At 42.9% G+C, this 20,972-nt stretch overlaps 1 protein-coding gene across 1 annotated transcript in view; it reads right to left on the bottom strand.

Annotated features, from left to right (window-relative positions):
* ntng1a (netrin g1a) overlaps window positions 1-20,972 on the bottom strand; it is a 121,677-nt gene that overhangs the window by 26,625 nt on the left and 74,080 nt on the right. The window contains 1 exon segment of the mRNA XM_055037181.1: window positions 8,867-9,039. Coding sequence (XP_054893156.1) covers window positions 8,867-9,039 — 173 coding nt within the window.

Genomic DNA, 20,972 nt, shown 5'->3' with positions numbered 1-20,972 from the left:
TTCCAGGTCACGCTCCCGAGCACCGGTGGCCTGTCAGTGCAATTATCCGCTGCTTCATGAACAACCTGCGGGGCACGAGCGCATCCGCGGATCCCATGTCGGGGTCATTCGATTAATTTTCAATCACCGTCAATTTCAATCCTCTTCACCTGCCCGGCCGTGCTATTACAGGCCACGGCTGCAATCTAATTTGGTCCTATCGCGCAGGAAGAGCATTAAGGGCTGCTTATGTTGACGGTGCGCCCCATTGATTTCCTTTTTCTTTTTTTTTTTCCCTCATGTTGCGCAGGGCGAAGAGATGCTGGGGAGGAAACAGGATCTCTGAGGTCTGCGCGAGTCGCCTCATGTGAGGGGGTCAGCACATGCAATACAGGGACACCAATACAAATGGAGGCTGTACAGAAAATAAACTACAGCCGGAACAGAAAAAAGGCAACAAGGGATGAGAAATAAATCTTAAAGGGGCGGTATTATGTAAAAAAGTGTCGTCATGCAATTCCTCCATCAAACACACACCTGGCTCATCCACGCGGGTTTGAGAAATCCTTTGATCTCCATGGCTACAATTCAACTGATCAGGAAGCGCAGTTGGACCGAGCGGGAAGTGAAACGTTTAAAGTTTCCGGAGCGGCCCTGGCCTCGCGACTCCACCACTCAGCTCCTTCAGACTAGCTGGCAGGAATTAGCAAACGCCTGGTGGAACTGTGCATCTGCTGAGCTACGTCTCAGTGCAACATTCATAAAAATGTTGTTATTATTGTCATTATTAAGTTTATTTGATAGGGACAGAGACACATCGACAAACTGAGTGGAACAGCAGTCCCATGTTTGCATCACAGTGCAATAGCAACAGCTAATTCGCAGCACTTGTCCCTCTTCGGGCTTTTAAAGAGTACCTCTTAAAATTGAAGCGCTAATCATTTAGAGTAGCACAACATAATGTTGACAGCATCTAGAAACAAACAGTGAAACATAAAACATTAAAAATGGATACAGTTCTCTTTTTGAGCAATGTTGAGATGACTTCCTGAAGGCAGAGATTTTGAAAGAGTAAAAGTTTCTTAAAGATACAGACGCCTAATTTCGAGGCAACAAATTCCAAAGTCAGATTTCTTCTAAATCATACTTGATATATATACAGAATTTGTATAGCAACTGATGGAAACATGATTGTGCTATGAGTTGAGACCATGTGGCTGAGAAACAAATAATACTGTCCCTTTAACTACAAAAGCAAAGTGGTGATAGCTAATTATTATTTAGCAAATCAGCTTTGAAAAAAAAAAAAAAACTAACAGTATTTGACATGTTGATCAAACATTTTGTCCAACATCAAAAACCCTGCGTTTTGAAAATCTGAACTCTGAATGTCACCTTGAACCCATCACCCCCGTGGCAACGTGTGCCCAAGGCAGCATCCTGCTGCCAGGATGCTTTTCTTCAGCAGGGTCAGCAAGAGCTGATCAGTGTACTGATGTTTGCTCCATATCTATGCTGCAGCATCAGGCCACACTTGGCAGAGCTCCTGCTGAAATTCATCACATTCTTGCGTCCACAACGTTTGGCCGGTGACACGAACGTTGGACGGTCAACGGGTGCCATTGCATTGTCTCCGTCGGCGTTCGTTCCTCTCTGACCTTCACCTGTTTGCTTCGATCGACCGCCCTGGAAAAGGGGCTTATCTGCTGAAATCCCCCCGCCCACCACCACCAGCACCACCCCGAAGGCAAAGTTAGTAATTACTTTCCCCTGGCCGCCATCATTTTACAGCCATCCATCATCATCTGGGACCTCTTCGGCTATACAGAGCCCTGTGATGGTGACAGGCGTCGCTAAACCGGTCGGCGGCGGCTGCCAGAGCACGAGCGCCACTGCGGCGCGCGGGCCGATTTGATTGAATTCCTCAGGAGCAAAATTACGGGTTTGCGGCCAGCCGGAGCGCTCCGTCTCACCAGCTCCATCTCCACGTGTAGATCTGAATTGAAGGTGGCAAGCCTTAAAGTGTCCAGGAGCTAAGTTGGGAGGAGGACAGCTTAAGATTTGAGGGAGGAGGAGAGGTGTAACGCCGGGGAAAAAAAAAAATCCAAAGATAGACGGAAAAGAAAAATATATATATATTTGAAAGAAAGATTAGCGTCTGAGACGTGGAGAAGAAAGTGTAAACAAGCTTTTTCTCTGGGGTATCTGGGGGTACTGAGAAGGAGGGGAGGAAGAGGAAGTAAGAAAAAAAAATGTGCCAGAATGGGTAGAGAAAAAGCAAGATAATGGAGGAGAGAAGAAGGAGGAGCAGAATGACAGGACGAAAATAAGAAATGAAAATAAAAACAAGCGTCGCTGAGTTTTACAGAGACGCAGAATTGGGGTCAAATAAAGGCCCAAAAAATGAAGGGGGAGAAAAACAAACAGAGTAAAAACTCAAACCAAGTGGTCGCATTTGAATGCATTTTAAAAACCGTACATTGGATGACAATAGGAGACAGCTTTACAGAGAATGTTTTAAAACTTAAAAAAAAGAAAAAAGAACCAATTTTAAGATGAAGCAGAAATCACAAGCCGGATTTTTTTGCCGAGTCAGAAACCAAACATCTTGATTTTTCTTTTTGTCAACTATTTAAAACCCCCATTGAACTTTGGACAGCTTCCACTTTCTGTCTGCGTTAACCAGCAGAATTTGCTCTGACGTACGTTTTGAGCTTGATGAAATTGAAATAAAGGTTAGGGAGCGACGCGTTGATTCATACCTAGGAGAGCAAGCACACAGCAGATCCGAACTGTAACCTATAGATGTTTGCAGATCACGCCGTCATCAAAATCATCAATACACACCAAATGTGTTGATCAATGTTCTAGTTATTATGAGTCTGAAGCAACTGCAGAAAGGTGGCTGTTTTGATTTGATTAGCTCTGGTTCTGGTTCATTAAGATAGACCTGACAGCAGAGAGTTGATTCTATCAAATAACCTTCATGACTTGAGGGGAGGGGGAAAGATGGTTTCAATTAAAACAGAAATCGTCCAATCAGAGCTCAAAAGAAAAAGGTACAGGGACCAATTTTGTCCAGGAAAAGCTTGGCTGCTGTATCTCTACATCAAACTGTTAATTTAAGATACAATTTGTATTAACATGTCTTGATTTGAAATGATTAGAAAGCTAATTTACAAAAAAATAAAAAATACACAGATTTTCCCGCTGAAGTTTCCTTAACTGGGTTCGTTTAGCAAATCCTGACGATCACCTCCAGAGTCCATTAGTCCCCATCCGATGCAGCTCATCACAGGTGATGAACTGAAAAAGCTTTGCAAGAACCTAAATGCCGACACAAAGACATTTTTTTTCACACCATAAAGTCTTCTGTTCATCCGGCATCTGATGTCACCGCTGAAATTCTTCCGCCACACAACGAGACCAACACCTCCCATTTGGACAAAGGGAAGAGATAATCAGATTCCAGCGGCTGTTCATTAGCGCCAGAACAAAGTGCTCTTTGTGGTATTTTGTTAGTTCTTGTCGCGCCTGCCGGCTTTGTATGAGATGGTGCTCCATCTTGTGACGCTCGCCTGGACCTCCGCGAGAAGCAGGATGATGACGACGATGATGTGGCTGCTCTTCATGTGCAGGGGATCAATTATTTGAGGCTCCGGGCCTTTACTGCTTTGATCAGTATGAAGTCGTGGGCTGTAGCGTCGGCCACGTCAGAACCAGGATCTCTCAATCCTGCTCTGACGAGGTAATCTACTCGCTTAGTCGCCACAGAGACAAACAAGAGGACTGGATGCAGAATATGTAAAGAGTCTAAACATTGGCTAGAAAGACTTTGGTAAGCCTCTAATATGTGAGGACAATGATTGCATTATGACTGGAGGCTGCTTTAATAATCTCAAAAATTGAACGATCACAGAGCTGCTATTAAGTTTACAGGCTAAGAGAGGTCACAGCATTTTAGTTTCTTTCATTTCTCGCACTAGAACTTATCTTCAACTGTGTGAACGGTGAATACATGTTTAGAAACTTTTCAGCAGTGGTGCCCCCAAGGGGTGGCCAATCGGGGGGCATATACCACTCTTTAAAAAATGTTGGTTACCCCACTGAACACTCCAGAGAGTTTTAAATGCAGCTCTGGAAAAGCTGAAGAGCTCACTGCACTGAACCCCAGAGAAGTCCTGATTATTCCTCCAAATATTGATTTATCAACTCTTCCTAACATCAGCTTTGTTGTTTCTAAATGAATATGAACTTGTTTTATTTGCATTATTTGAGGGCTGAAAGCTCTGAGCCCGTTTTGTTGTTTTGACCATTTTTCATTTTCTGCAAATAAATAGACATCTTTTGCTTGGAATTTCAGAGACACTCAAACATACCTATAAAAAGTGAAAATGTTGAAATTGTTTGTTAGATGGAGAATTGATGACAGCAACAGTGTTTTTTTTCTCCTTCAAAATCAGAGGCTTCTATGCACTGAGATCACGCTGCTGATGATTGGGTTGACGGAACGAAAACGACATTATATTTGCAGGGAAAACAGTGAACCTTTCAGTAGCTCCAGACATCAGTCAGGAAGTTGGCGTCAATTGAATGCACAATTCCAAAGAAACATGAGAAAGGGGAAAAAAGGTTCATTGCTGTTTAATAGGAGTCAGTGGGGGTAAAAAAACACAGATGTATCTGAATGTCTGGTTTCAACGTGTGCGATCTTAAAATATCGCCGAACTGCTTCAGGTGAACGCAGTCCGGCTTCGGAGAGAAGTCCAGAATAAACTCCACTGCCGGAAATGAAGTTTCTGGAGGTGAGCAGCCACACCCCCTCCACCCGAACGCCAGTCTCCGTTCACTTCGGCTCCCTTCAGTCGTACAGTGAGATGAACTGCCACGGCTAATTCTGCAACTGATCCCTCTCCTTCTGTCTCTCTCCCGAGGAAGGAAGCGAAAATGAGCGGGGATGGGAGGCGGTGTGGGCGTGCGGCGGTGTGGGCGAGCATTACAGACTGAGAAAGAGACGCCTCCCTTCCCTCCCGCACCGCCATCGCCACCCTCTACCCCCCACCAGTCCCTCTGTAGGCCGAGTTAGCTGTGACAGAGAGCGATGCCCGCCTCCCCTCCTTTTCCCATCTCTGTCATCCATTTCACTCCCTGTCACTCTTTAAATCCCCGTTTCAAACACAGCCCCATTATGAGGCGACACATTAATGCCCTCCGCCCCCCTCTGGTGCCACACCCCCTTCCAGATGATGATTCATTGACCTCCTTATCCCGTCAGACGACATGATGGGCATAGTGAGAAGAAATTAAATCTTAATTGCGTTTTCATCTTTGACAAATTCGCCTCGGCGGAGACGCCATATGCTCGCTCGGTTTCAGTTCAAACACGGGGAGACTTTCGCCGATTGCAGCACGTGACGTTTTCTCTTTTGTCTTGTTTCTCTTTTTCTCCCCTCCGCTTTGTGTGTTTTCCTCTCTATTCAGCAGGGAAACCTTGCATTCCTATAGATTTTTCACAGCGTTATTACATTATGGATTTTGCCTCCTCCAAGACAAAGTATAATAATGCGCTTTACACTGGGACTGTTTTTCATCACCGGCAGGGCCGAAGGAGTTTGTCTGGGTGCCTCTTGTGTGGTTATGAGGGTGTGTGGATGCGCCATACCGAGGTCTGGATGAGCACCTGCGTGCGTGTGTGTGTGTGTCCGTCACCACTTTTTTTTTTTTTTTTTTAATAATGTGCTGTCAATCCAGGCTTTGGTTATGGCTATTTCACTAACCCTCCCTAAGTCTCATAACGCGGATCCTCGGGGAGGCGGAATAACTCATCGGCGGCCGAGCCGCGGATCCCCAGGCAGGGAGGCAGAAATCGCAGTAATAAAGAGACAGAGGGTGGGAGGGATGAAAGTTGGGAGCATATTTGAACCTAAAGCTGTCATTTTGTTGGCTGATATAAGGCGGGAATGCTGATCGTTTCAGAGCTCCTGCTTGGGTGATTTCATAATAAAAAAATAAAAAAAAGAAGAGGGATAAGTTAAAGACATAATGATGTTAAAACGCAATAATATTTCTTGCTGTAAAGTAGGCAGATGTCATGTCGTTCAGAGGTTGTAAAAGCATGGAAATGTTCTTGGAGCAAGGGGGGAAAAAAAACAGTCAATAAAATAATTGAGCTGATTTAAAGGGGCGGTATTATGCATTATAAAATCTAAAAGACTTTGAACATAATGATTCACCGAACGCTGTTTTGAGAAAAGATTTGGAACGTTATACGCTGTTACTAAATGCACAAAAATGAACTGTTCTTTTGGTTTAAAGTTCAAAATTATAATGTAGCATGAAAAAAAAATCCTTCAAGGTTTGGACCAATCAAACACAGATGTAATTATTCTATGTAGATGACATATTGTTTAGAAGATATCACAGTTCACTTTTTCTTTTTTTACTTTTTTTATTTTTGAAACAAAAAAACATCTTTTCCTAAACAATATGATTATTCTTAATATTACTGGATACACTGTCCCGCCATTTTTGCTTGGCTTCTCTACCGTGGCACAATTTTGTGTACATGGCACGGTGACGGGTTTCGAGCAGCTGGCCAAATGCTTAACCAATAATGTTAAAATTGGCATTTGGCATCCGCTGCATATTTTCCTATCTGCCCAAAACCAAAGAATATTTTACAGTTTCTTGACAAAAATGTCCTGAGACATTATATTCGGTGGTTCCAACTATAAGCATGCTGCAGTCGCCAACATCACGCGTAAGGAATCTATTTATGAGTTTCACTTTCTGAAACGAGCGACAAAAAAACAACAGCAACAAAAAAAAAAAAAAAACATTAAGCGTGCCGCTTGAGTGCTTTATAACGATAATTTAATGTTTTCTGGAGCTGTATTTGCACCAATCGCCCACGCCGGACGAAATCCACACACGAGTTGTTGCGCTGTGACTAAGAAGCGGGGCATCTATTAATCAGGCGCGTTTGCACCGAGGCCATAATTGCCCTCATTTGTGACTGATAGAAAAAGCTCTTTTCGTAAGTACTGATAAAGTGGTCTCCACTCGCTTTAGCAGAGGCAAACTGCTGGAAGTGGAAAGTGCAGTCTGACACTGCGTCCGTGCTCTGTTTGCTTCAACGGGAGAGCAAACGTTATTTTCCTCCGAGGGAACAGAGAGGAAGACAGCAAGAGCTCCAGGGAGGGAAAGAGGAAAAGGGAGGGGAAGAAATGGAGATCATTATACTGTAAATTCTAATATTGCTGTGCGGGTGTAAAGCTCTCTTTCCCTCCTCCGTGTCAGGGTGAGTTTCTCTGTTCAATGCATGATCTCAAGAAAACAGTGAGTCACATGTCAGGGTATTTTTTGTTGTTGTTTTTGTTGCAATTTTAAGCTCTTCTTCTTTAATGGTGGCTTATAACAGCACTTGGAATATATCCTGGTTCTCGTTGTTGTTTCAAAGCAAAGCATCCTGGGTGAAATGATTCAAAATTGTCGCTTTATTTCCAGCTCCCCGCAAATTCAAACCCCGACATTCACCCTTTCACTTTGATTAGTTCAGCAAAGAGCTACACTGCACAATTCGCAGATTCACTTGTTTACTCCTTTCCTCTTTGGAATGTAGCTCTTTGCTTCCTAATCCAAACAAATTATGACATCACTGCATCATAATGTAGTTTTTTGTTGAGGTCATCTGAAAAATATTCAAAAAAAAAATGCGGCTTATGAAGCTGACACGCCTCACCGTGATGCTACTTGGCGTGCTATTGGCTAGCGATTCCAAAGCCACCAATCCAGGGGCACCAATTGTTTTCCTTGGGGCTGATTGGCCATGCCTGCAACAGCGGCAGAGGTCACGCTAACACAATTTCCGCTGTGAATATTAATGCACATTAATGTGTATCTGTTGCTGGAGCGACTAAAATAGGCGGATATAAGTGTCTTCAGAGGGATCTCAAGTAGAGCTGAACAATAAATCAGTAATAATACATATCGTAATGGACACTTGATCAATATCAATAAATAATACATATGATAAAACATTCAATAGTCAATAAATAGAATATTTACTGAACTCTGATCCAGAACCGCACTGCATTCTGGGAGATGTAGAAACTTTAGTGGCTAAACATTTAATGAGGAGCTCAGCAAGGCTGGTGGTATCAATTAACTCACTCACTCTTTGGTTACCTGGTAACAACTGGTTGCAGCAGCAGTAATTAAAACAAACTAGTCAATATCAATTGATATGGACTGATATGAAAGACTCATATTGTGATGCGTTTTCAGCCACATTGTCCAGGCCGAGTGTCAAGCGGTTGTTGGATTTTAGCTCTTTGCTTCCTAATCCAAACAAATTATGACATCACTGCATCATAATTAAAAAAAATTATTCCACATTTGAGAGGTCACTGGACAACTTGCTGGCCCCAGATGAGAAACGGTTTTCTTTCCCATTTTTATTTTATGCTTTTTCTTTCACCACTAATTAAAATAACAACAAAACAAAAAAAACACAAACAAGCACTTTTTTTGCAGCCATGCGATAATCCTTAGACATTAATACTCAGTGGGATGTTTACGTAGACTTATGACGTTTCCGGCATCATTTTATGTCTGAATGCAAAGCATCAGTAACTATTCGCTGATGACTTACCCAAGAGAGTTGCCTTGTTGTAAAGAACCATTTTAAGAAAAAGTGGGAAAAATATCAAAGCCTCTGTAAGGTTTTAATGCTGCCGGTGTTGGCCGACGTGGCCCGACGCTGACACCGCTTTGGTAGCGAGAAACTCTGAAATGTGACTTTACAGATTAGGGGCAACATGTACAATGTGTTTGATGAGCTAACGTGTTTCTGGGTTTGTTGCGGTACATGTGTGTTCGTACTCACAGATATTAGCCGTGCCCTTGGGAATGGGCAGGTAGGAGCCGGCACTCCACGCTCGCCCTTGGTAGCTCCTCTTACAGCGCCCGCAGTCAGGCCCGGTGGTGTTGTGCTCGCACTCGCAGCTCAACTTCTCTTTGTCAAACACGCAGCTGTTGGCGTGAAGGTTGCATTTGCACCTGTCAGAGAGGAAGAGGAGGCGTTCAGGACGGGGATGAAAGAGGACAACCACATCGACGTGGGGAAAGTTTTGCGTCTCCGGGTGAAGAACGCTTTTATTTATTTTGTCGGACAGTGGGGCTGAAAGGCAGGGCGTCCTTGACAAAGAGGTGGCGCGGGAACAAAACAGCAGCTACTTCAAGAGGCGCCGGTTCGAAGGAGACGGGCGACTGCACAAACAAATCTAACACCGTCATTTCCTCGATCCCTTTTCTTTGTCTCCTCCCTTTTGCCGGGGGAAGCCAGCTCCTTTTTTTAAAATTGTCCTACAGGAGGATGCCTAATTGTCACAGTCAAAAGGAGAGAGAATGGGGAAAAACAACAACAACAGCAAAAAGCAAGGCAATGTAAATTGTGGAACAATCTCAACGGAGAACAAAAAAGGCCTGTAGCCATGCGAGAAAATGAATGGCTCGGAGTTAGCCAGAGGGCCAACGGTGAGCGTACCTCCTCTGTGACAAATTAACATGAGATGGGATCTCACCAGCGTATTACCAGCGAGGATTTGGCTCCCTTAAGGTGCGCTGAATCCTCGCTCAAATCCTGCCTCCACCAGAGACTCTGGTTATCAATAAACCCGGCAGATTCAGCTGTGGCTGTGGCTACACGAGGCTGCCGGGATGACGCGTCTGCTCCGTTAATTCATGAGGCTCGAGCTTCAATGAGGAGTGAGACGAGACTGAAACTGAACTTTTGAGCCACATCCGAAACGCAACGTGAGGCGTCAAAGTGGCAGCGCACATCCTCCTGAACACACGGACAAGGCCGTGATGGTGCCGATCCTCAGCAACGACAGGAAAACTGAGTCTGTTGTAAGATGTTTGTAGAGGAGAGATTCTTTCAGCAGGACGAAGATCCTAAACGTCCTCTGCATTTGAGAATGTGTTATTAAAAAATACCCTAGTCGTCAGTTCTACAAAGTATTTACTAAGATATGCATAACCCTCATTTGTAGATTTTTATATAAAAATGTACATACACGAGGTACTACAGAACTTCAGCACATCAGCATCTCATACTTTCCGGCCGTGTTGTGCAGTTTGTGAGGAACGGCTCCGTTTTTGAGTTTTATTTAAGACCTCGGTAAACTGAGCCCGGCAGGGATCGGGGAGGGAAAAAGGGGAAAGGACTCAGATTTGATGAAATGCAATCCAACCTAAAGCTGACCGATGCTGCCAGAACGATGCAAATATATTGGCTCCGGCTCCGGCTGCAACGCGTCTAATGTTACCCGCCGCGCTCTGCAAAGCTCAAAAGTCCTCCCTCCCGATCCATAATAATAAAATCACAGTTTCGCCGAAGGTAAACAGATACAGAAAGCCGGCCGTGGCGTTCATTTCAGCTGTCCGCTTTTGTCTGCTGACATTTTGAGACGTATTACTCGTTCACGTGAAAATACCGGAGCTCACATTGGCAGAATTTTGTTGTGGCTGGCGCCACTTTATGCAGCATCCTACGTTCGTGCATTTTGTTGTCATGTTTTTGTTTTATATAATGCAGATTCTGGAAGTTGTTTGTTTAAAAAAAAGAAAATTACCAAAAGATTTACGTTTAGATCATCGTCGCCATTTTTGGAGTCATTGCTGAAGGTCACCTTGACTATGAAGCTCTTTAGGTGTAAAGATAAAATCCCCTGCAGCTTACCAAAGCAATATTAACTAAACAGTAAGACACAGCGGCCATAATGGGGGAAAGGTTGCTCAGGTCGAGGAGATAAAGTCAAAGGGAGATGCTTTGGGCTTTCTCCTCTCTCCAATGCAGAGGTAAGTTTTTGTGAGGGGTGGGGGGGAATAAAAAATTCCCTGTTTGTGTGTGCGTGCGCGTACGCCTGCATACACACCCTTTGTGGTTTAACCTTCAGCTTCTTTCAACATCGGCAACATTTTAATCAACGTCCAGGAATGGTAGCGCCGCCGGCAGAATGATGGAGGCCGCCAGTGAGGCCCGCGGGGCCGAGCAGCCGCTCCCTGAACGCGGAGGGGCCGAGCAGACGACTATTTAACAGCATTTGAAATGCCGCTCCCGCTTTTAATGTTACGTCTTCACCTCTTCTTGAAAAAAAAAAAAGAGAGAGCCACTTGTGTCGTTCTCCTGGCGTCTCTCTCCCTCCGTCCGCCTTTTAAACTCTGCTCCGGCATTTCCAGCTCGTGAATATTCATGTCACCCGAGAACGTCTTTGTTTTTTGTGCGGCGCTCTCAAAGCGAAATTGCTCAAGGCTTCATAACCACCCATGAGCTAAAGATCCTGATATGTATTCATGAAACTCCCCCACCAGGGAGGCAGCAGCTCGAAATGCAAAACTAGCGGAGTAATATAGTAATAATAATACCAACGCTGGTAATAATAAAAATGACTTCACAGAAGTTCGGATTTGATAAAACTTCTCAATGAGATGAGAGGGGCAGGTGGAAATTTATTTATTTTTTTTCCTTCTCGGCTGGTTGAGCAGCGCTGTCCACTGAGACCGTCCACACCTGGAGCAGTTTGTCTTCGACCTCTCCGGTAATGGGATTCTGACTGACCCGAGACAGCTGCTTCTCCTTCTCGCCTATAGGACGTTAGCAACAGCAAACAAAAACAAGCAGACACAAAGTTTTTCCAAAATCCCAGGCTTCCTGCCCTCGCACTGGGTTTTACGTCTATGAACGGTAAATGCGGCAGAAAGACTCGCGAGAACGACGATAGACCAGTTTTCTGTTCGGGTGTTGTCACCAGGTCTTCATGAAATATAGAGATAAATATCGATGCCGTTTTCTCAAAACTGTATTTTACCACAATGGCACCCTAAATACATGCAAAAAGCAGTGGAAAAAGTAATCACCCCTTACGCCTTATAACTGCTTGTGCAGCATCAAATACTATCATGTGTTTCACATAACAGGCAGAGTCTTTTACAACACTGTCAACGTAATTTTGATCCACTCATTTTTGAAGAAGTCCAACATTTTTAAATTCAACAATGTTGGACTTCTTTTTTGTTTTCTTTTCTGACAAAGGGCTTAATTCCAGATTGCAACTATGCCGCTCCGAAATGTGAGTGTTTCTCAAACTCCATCGTTCATTTCAAGCTTCCACAATATGGTCCAACCAACGCAAGTTGAAACCACACGATGTAAACAGGTGGCTACAAATTTCACTGTTGCTATTTTGGGCAAATTTCAACAGAACTTATGCATTAAGGAAGTTTATGCAATTTCCATGAGTTAAATAAGGAGAAAAACCTCATTAAATTGCCATAAACAAGATGAGCGTGGATTAAGAGATGTGTCGTTACGCCGTCCTCTCTTCATTTTTTGTGAAGTCTTTATATTTATTCCTTAATTTTCAATGTAGTTTCTAAACATGAAAATATGATTTACTATTTTGGAATGTCCCAGATTCACTTTTCACTTTCACTCCATACACTTGGAGCACCACTTGACCAATCGGCGAAGCGATCTAACGTGGTTTCAAGCGGCCCGTTTATATTTAACCAACTTAATTCTGAGAGATCCTTTCCGTTTCTGCTCAGAGCCGAACGCACAAACCGCTAATTAAATGCAATTACCCACGATGCAAGATTACAACATCCCCGATGAGATGAGCCGCTGATCCCAGCAAATTGAGCAGACTAAAGCCAACATGGTCCTTAAGTGCGTTAAATAAGTGAAGCAATTAAATTCCTATGAAACGCCCAGGTGTTTTCATACACAAGCCAATTGGGTCAGACAGTGAGATAAAAAACACGTTTTTTATGGGGTTTTTTTGTGCCTCGTGTCTGCATTCAGCACTGGGGGTTGAGAGCGGCAGGCGGTGGTAAAGGGCAGCTGCTTCCGAGGCATTTACAGCTTAATTATCAATGACAAAAACAAAACGGCAGCGTGGCAGAAAAAAGTGGAGTAAGCTCTTGTTGAGAGAACGGATAATTACACACGGAGAGAAAGATCTTTTTTTAAGGACGCAACTGTATAACCACGTACTCTTGATTTCTTCCTCCCTGCCGACGTGCTGCACGCCAGTCTGTAGTGAATCAACATGCCGGCTAACCTGCTATCTGCTAATTGTCGACTCAGTTTCTCGCCAACTGGCCTGAAGGGCGTGCTGGCCAGGGGAAAAGGTGTTAGATCTCAGCAACTGCTCTCCAAGGTTTAGACTTTAGCATCTAACTTTACCCCCCAATTAAACCCGTCATTCCCTTCCCTCCGTTCGGCCCCTCAAACAGTTGAAGAAATGGTTGGTCTTCTCGAGTTCTCCGAAAGGATAAATCTTGGATTCATTTGGTCTGAGTGGAAATGTAAGTTTAAAGTTGACAGATGCAAACTCGCTCGGAAGGTGAAATTAGGCGAGCGGCTGATGGTTTCCTGCGCAGGCTTAGCTAGCCCAATGACTGAACTCCTCTCGTTCGCTGGAACTCTATTCAAGTAGATTTTGTTCTGCAGAGAGATAAACACCTCTGGATGATCAAATCAAGTTTTTTATTATGGCCTCAGCTCCCCTCCTCTTGCACATTTGAGCTTGTCTTTCTTCCATGCGCACTCACACGCCACATCCAAGCATTCGCATCACACCACTGATACGGACATCCGCCATCCAGTGTTGTTTTAGTGAAATAAATATTCCTTTTTTATTCACTGTAACCACAGCATGGTCTCCCGTTTTGTTCTGACTTTGAGCGAGTTGTAACAAGCCGAAACGAGTAAAAAAAACGACTCCCTCTTTTGCGTCGTGGTATGTTATTTGTCAAAACTAATTAGTGTTAGTTTAGCGCACGTTGCCTCAGCGACTCTTTGATGCAATTCTCGGCTCTTGAACATACATATTCACGCCGTAAATCCTTCTCTGAGCTATTTTGTGTTTCGTTCGTTCCTCGGTTCTGGTGCAACCACTCAGAATCAGTTCAAACTATTTCAGCCTCATTTCCACGTTTCTCATGAACAAAACTTTGTCTCCTAACATTTACACATCCTGCTGAACTGTGAGCTCATTCCATCGTTTCATCAGTTCTATTCATATCTATATTTTTGCTTTCAGTAGTTTATTAGTTTCATTTTTTTTATCTCCTTACTACGGCAGTTTAGTTGAGTGCTACTAGCTTAATTTTGATGTAAATTACTACCTTTATTAATAAATGCCCTGAGTAATTATTTATACTTATCCTCAGCCGAAGCCAAACTCCTGTTTTGGCACAACACTCCACCATGTCGAATATTTATTGTGCTTAATGTCACCTTCAGCTGTTTCATTCTTTATTCTCGTTGAATAAAGGAAATGCTCTGGGGACGGAAAATTACCTCCAAACTGTACTCCACGCTGCAGAAGCCTGCTCCGACAGTCTACCCTCCTTCGGCTGCGATGCCTGACTGCACTGCTGTTAACAAGAGGGGATGTGGAAGGGAACATATTTAGGCTACCAATTAGAGGTTTAAATTGGAGCACACAATAGAGACGCGGCTGCCATGCTATGCATTGTACACTAGGAACTTAGTAATAAATGAATTAATGCAAGACTTTGCTGAAGTAGGTTTGGTTTTGCTCCATTTCGGTGCACCGTGGTAAATGTGCCTCCTGCCTGCATCAATCTATTTGAGCAATCCATCTATTGAGCCCTCAGCATTACTAATGTATGCAGTTGGACATGCTATCCAAGCAGGAGTCAATCAAGAGGTCTTTACCGCCTGCGACACGCCAAGTCGGTTCAATAGAATCGACGGACCGGGCCGGGCCGGGCCGGGCTTTCGCTGATGCTGCTCTCGGCTCGAGAGAGACCTGCCTGAAGACACGGCGAGTAAAAAGTGGTGCTTGCAGAGGTTTTTTTGGGGGGGGAGGGGAAACTTCATCCACTGGGAGAGCAGTGCTGTGTGATCTTAAAGGTGTTTTGGAGGCTAGAGCTCTGCTGCTTTGATGAGCGAGCCACGCTTTTCTCCTGAATCTGTTTGTGTGTGAGGGAATGGCTGGGTTGCCATTGCTCAAATTGGAATTGCGAAAACAAATTTGCTTCTTGGAAACATGTCTTTTGGAATGTAGTGTACTTTGCAAAACCACAATGGGAACAACGAGTCCTGTGATCAACAACCAGATGTTACTACTGGCAGAAAAGACAAAGAAGACAGTAGGTAGTATGTGGGATGACGGCACGGCATAACTTGATGACTTTGATTTTGATTGGGTTTCTTATTTAAAGAAAACACTGCGATCACAAAATTGTTTTTTTGTCTTGTTTTGTACATTAGCAGGATATCAACACACGTTTGTAATGGAAACACAGCTCAGCTCATGTGTTTCCGTAACACATGAGCACAAACATTGAAAAAGTCCTTGCAAATATTTCTGAAGTAGCGCCACAAAACCCCATAATTGTAAATGTAAAAGATTTGCAAAAACATCTGCAAATTCCAGATGGAATGGCTAATGCATTCCTTAAAGGTTCCTAATAATAATAATAATAATAAAAGCTTAGATAAATGTAAGTTTGATAAGCCAAATCTTGGTCATGATACATGACATGCAATTGTGAAATTGACACAAACTTTTGCACGAACTCTGCACAAAACATCACAGAAGAAAGAAAAACTATCCCTTTAAGACTGCTACACCAATGAATATTTTACGTTGAAGCACAGTAATACTTTGTATGGTCAACGCCCACCAAGCAAAGCCGACATTCAACATTTCCTCTACAAGGCCTCAAAGACAGGAAGCTGCTTTATGAGGTCAGTAAAATCACGAAACCTTTCAAATTGTTTTCACGCTGCCTGGAAGTGTGGACTAACCACTGAGGTCTGGCAACCTCCTTCAGTGTAACCTAATCCCTCTGTCTGAAGCAGACTTTTTGCATGCCTTCGCCCACTGAGGACCTCCATCTGAGACCCGGGTGAGACTCAAAGAGCAGGTGTAATTACAGAAAATGTTGGCACTTTCCCAGCTGGCCCAGGGGTTACTGTTGGAAACACTTAGATATCTCTTTTTTTTCTTCACTTAAATCCAGGGCGAAGGTCGTTAGCACCTCTGGTGGCCACGGCGTTCGTTGTTTTGGTGATAACAAGATCCCCTGGTAAGCCCAGTGTTTGCAGTGAATAAAGTAAGGCTCTGTGTGACCTTCTGCTGATTAATGACCAACATGAGTTGTGAGGAATGCCTTTAAGGGGACACAGCTGTGTGTGCAAGGGGAAAACAGAGGAGGGAACACGGAGGGCAAACGGGGTTTTTCTGTCGTTTGGCCTCGGCTTTGGGTGCAGAGAACCATTTCATCAGCTTGCGAGGCTCTAAAGTGTGGAATAATGAAATCACGTTGAACTTGTTGGTAGCTTAACCAATTTGAATATAAATCTGCTAATGGAGCTTTGGTCAGGCGGCGAGCCGTTCTATTCCCAAAGCTTCAATGTGACGTTCAGAAGTGCCTAAAGGGAGGCTTAGTGTTCCTGGACTCTTAATTTGAAAAATGTACATTTTTAATTGTGCGATTGTAATATACTAATATTATTGTAATAGTAATATTATCACTGCAATTAAAGTATGACATTATAAGAACATAAAAATTGATTGTCTCAAGGTGATTATAAAGTGATACGTTTCCATGTCATAAAGTAATTTTGCCTGGGTTTAAGTTTATGTGCAATGACTCAAAATGTGCCTGCTGGTACAAACTGACACATTATCTTGTGTCACTCATAACTGGACATATGCTTTCATGTCAATGAGAAGAAGACGCTGCTTTGTAGGCTAACAGAATATTTAAAAGCAAAATGAAAGCGCTTGCAAAGTGTCAGCTGTGACTGACGTGTGATTATATACAAACTACTGCAGATTGTGAAACTTCTGTTCAAGTTAAACATCAATGTCTGCAAACTGCAGTCATGAAATTGTTAATACGTAGCTCTCGGAAAGTTTAATTAATGCTTAAAGTGCAGATTTTATAGAAAATATCTCAGTTTGTTATATGTACAAACAACATAATCACCTCAAAATAGTCAGAATCTGTCCGTCATAAGAGAGTGCTATTGAGGAAGAAATATAACTGCCATAAATCTTCAGTGTATGCAGTCGCCTCGTATGCAATAAGCCATGTGGGAGAGTGTGCTGTCAATTTTGGCATTTTAATAAATAAATGATCCTCTCTGCCAGCTTCTGAAAGTATTTCAGTATGACCTTCAATCTGCACCACAGTCTACAGTAGGTAGGACGAAAACATTTGTAAGAAAGTTGCAACCCAACAGCTGTTAAAAACATCCAAAAATAATAATAATAAAAAAAAACACCCTTAACGAAGGATGTACATATATAGGAAATAAATTTGAGAGGAGCGTCTCGTTATGACAACATAAAAACTCTTTAAAATGGGAGCGTTTTTGTGAGGATGAGACGATTCCTCGTTCTAATGAGATTTATATCGCCATTACAGCAAAATATGTTCTCGTTTGAACGAAGAAGGTCGTAACAGTGAGGCGGCGACACATCACCGGAAGACGGGGAGTGAGAAGGAGCCCCTTTATGTCTTGTTAAGAAGCTGCGATCTGCAAGAGGAACATATTTTCATACATCTCTTTATGAAGAGAAAGTTCCTCGTTTCTTCCCCAGAGTTTGTTTTGGAGCTCTTGCAGTTAAACACGTCTGTAGCCTCCGGTGTTAAACCTTTAGTTGAATTAGAAAAATGTCCAGGGAAATACTCCAGGGAAATCGATTGATAACTTGATGAGCTTGACTAATTCTGCCATTCGCTGAAATGAACAATTGACCAACAGTCAAACTCTTGCTGCTTAGCTCTGATTAACTCCATTAATACGTTTATTTCAATCCGAGCTTTAAAAAAGTTAACCAGGTCGACCACTGTCCACTTTGTGTCATCATAGTGATATACAAAACCCTTCCCATCCTCATCATCCTCTGTCAATACCGAGGATAATTCATTGTCCTCCATTAAGTTACATCTCCAACATGCGTTAATTTTGCCTTTGTTTTTATCCTCCATTTTTTTCAGCCGCCATTCCGCTGAAACATCTTGATCTGCATCTTGCAGACGGTAATTCGTTTTCCATGACTCAAGTGAACCCGGAATCAATGGGTTTCTACCATAACTTCCTGCCGTCTTTGGGTCAGTGGCAGATATTTCGCCGGAGAAGTCACGGCGTCTCGTCACGCCAGGAGCGTCGCTCTGCGAGGATCCACGGTCTCACCGGGTGAATAACACTTAACACCTTTCTGTCTGTTAGAGATCTGGTAGCTACTTCAGCGTGTAAGAAGGAAAGACAGCCATCTGGTGTTTTTATGTTTTTCCTTCAACGAGGCTGTTTTTTTCTGTCGCCCATGCCATTATGGCAGTGGGTCATCTGACTGATGGCTGTCTGGCTTTTTAGCATGTCAGACTCAAAGTGAAGACTGAAACATTATTTAAAACTCTATGGCAATCAACTCTGGGAGGTTTTGGGCTTTGAATTTAGCTCTGTACAGCTACGTTACTCCGGATTGGATGGAGTAACGTAGCATTACAGGTACAATTATGGGGGAAGCCGAGGAGCATGAATGCTATCACTAGTGAACATATCACCTCCTTCATAGCCTGAGTCGGATTAACAATGTAAACCAGACACACCTGATGCTCAAAACGCGTTTGGTGTGAACGCACCATAACCGTATGAAGAACTGTAGTAGCAACCCCTGTTTCGAATTCCAGCCGCGGATTGTGCAGTCTGCTCCGACACACTGGCCTTCAGAGGCGATGCTGGCCCTGGAGGGGTTGTAGATGTGTTTTGCGAAAACCTTTATGGTGGCAACATTTATCTTGGGCTGTCCCAGGAACATTAACAAGGGATAAAACTCCTCCTCCAGAGAGGAGCGACAAAGAAAGACTCAGGAAAACATTGTGGCAAACAAGAATGCAGAAATGTGCTTTGACACAACGTCAGATTAAAATGAGTGAAATCCACCCAGACTTTGCAGCGGTAATTAGTGAGCTAACTGCTCTAAATGGGCCAATCATCAATACAAGTTCCTAGAAACAGTTAAATAAAAGTCACAGTCACATGATCTTGACTTCCTGCTGGTAAAAAGGAAAATTACTGAGTCATTTGGAGCAACTTTTTTTTTTTCATCTATCTTATAATTGTTTTGTGAAAACAACAGATGCACATGCTCTGTACATCACATGCTTCCTGTTGCCTTTCGTAAGAATATCAGTGCCTGCATTTTCATCACTAATTATGAAGTACATTATAATAATAGCCTGAAATCTTTTGCCAAATTATAGTTATGCAAATATAAACTGAGGAAATCTCTCAAACAAAGAGAACCCTCATGTCATTTGAAACTCTGGAAATAGAAGATATCTAAATAAATGTACAAATATTTTTATGAGCTACATCTTACAGGGTAAAACATAAGTATACCTGTTTATTATGAGATATTTCCAAGCACGTTCTGGTGAAAGTAGATAATTATCAAGTCGCAAAGGGGAAGTTGCGTCAAAGAAAGTTATCAAAAGTGCATGGTTGTTGTATAATGGTAAACATCAAAAGTCTGCAAAACATCCAAAATAAGCTTAGACCCCAGAGGGATTTAATCAGCTCTGTGTCCCGGTATGGAATATGCTTCAGTGTGAAATTTTTACAAATCAATTCAAACACCAAAATAAAGCAAAATAGCTTAAAAAGATGCTGACTGAAGATGGTTTGAGAGAGTCGTTATCCTCTAACAAAAAAAAAAAGAAAGGGGAAAAAAAAAAGTCCAGCATGATCTGAAAAGCCGCTGGAGAGGAAGAAGGCTTTGGCTGAAAGAACAAAAAGGACAAAGTATTTCACTTTGGTGGACATATTCTCTGTTGTGTCAAAACTAAAATTACATTTTTGGTCATAATGACAGATGTTACAAAAGTGGGAAGTCTGAAAACAAATCGTTGAAGTACAGAGGAAGCAACAGCTGATGCAATCAAAACAATGGATAAAAGGTAAAAAAAAAAAACAGACATTGAGGAAAATGTCTAATATAAGCATTCTGAATTAAAAATACCCGAAATTCATGAAGCCGAGCGTTTTCATTGAGAAACTTCCAAACTTTCAGCAAATTTATACCTAAACCCTATCCGTACACTGAGCAGTCTGGTACCGAATATTAGCATCCGTCATGAGCTCACGCAATGAATCATCCAATATGGATGCATTTCCAAGAAATGGAAGATCACAACAGAAGCTGGATGAATTTACTTTGGCACCAAAAATCGAATCCTTCTGGCCTTGCTTTACCCACAGAGAGAGGAAAAACAGACCTTCAGTAGGGCAAAAAAAAATAAAAAATCCCTCATCACAATGCAGAGCACACGGCGTTCACACTATTATATGGCTAGAATCTTGAAACAATGAAATCATGATGACATTTTAAAAATGCTATCTGCTATTCGATTCGTCACCAGCTGCCTCCCAGCATTCGAAACAAAAAACCCCCAAAAGGATTAAACTCGGTACTGAAGTCTCTGCGTGGCGGTGAGGAGGCTGCAGCCGAATGCGAGGTCGGCCAGGGGGTCAGTCATGAAACCTCGACAGGAGGGCCCATCACGAGGGTGGCAACGGACGCGGCAGACGGGGAGAAGCTCCGTCAGGGGCCGGCGGGGGAGAGGCTGCTCCTCGAAATGAAATGGGTCACCGCATGAATGTTGAATGTGCTCCGTGGAAGAAAAATGCTCTTACAAAGCCTGATCTCTGTGTAGGAAGACCGTCGCCAAAAAATAAAGCGGTAACCTTGATGAGCTGGTGGAAAAGACTCACTTTTATTAGTTAGCCATCAGTACTGTTATGTTACCAAGTTGCATATGTTTTCAGTATCTAAGCTCATTTAAAAAGCCTGCCCTCATGTGTTCTTTTCAGGTATTGCAATCTACCAATCTTCTGTTGTATGAAACAAAACTTTATTGAGCAGTAGTAGCAGTCA

This window comes from Poeciliopsis prolifica, unplaced genomic scaffold (genome assembly GCF_027474105.1).
Source record: "Poeciliopsis prolifica strain line A6 unplaced genomic scaffold, Auburn_PproV2 SCAFFOLD012, whole genome shotgun sequence".
In the NCBI taxonomy this organism is placed as follows: Eukaryota; Metazoa; Chordata; class Actinopteri; order Cyprinodontiformes; family Poeciliidae; genus Poeciliopsis; species Poeciliopsis prolifica.
Note: the sequence above shows the minus strand (reverse complement) of the source record. Positions and strands in the feature narration are given on the sequence as shown.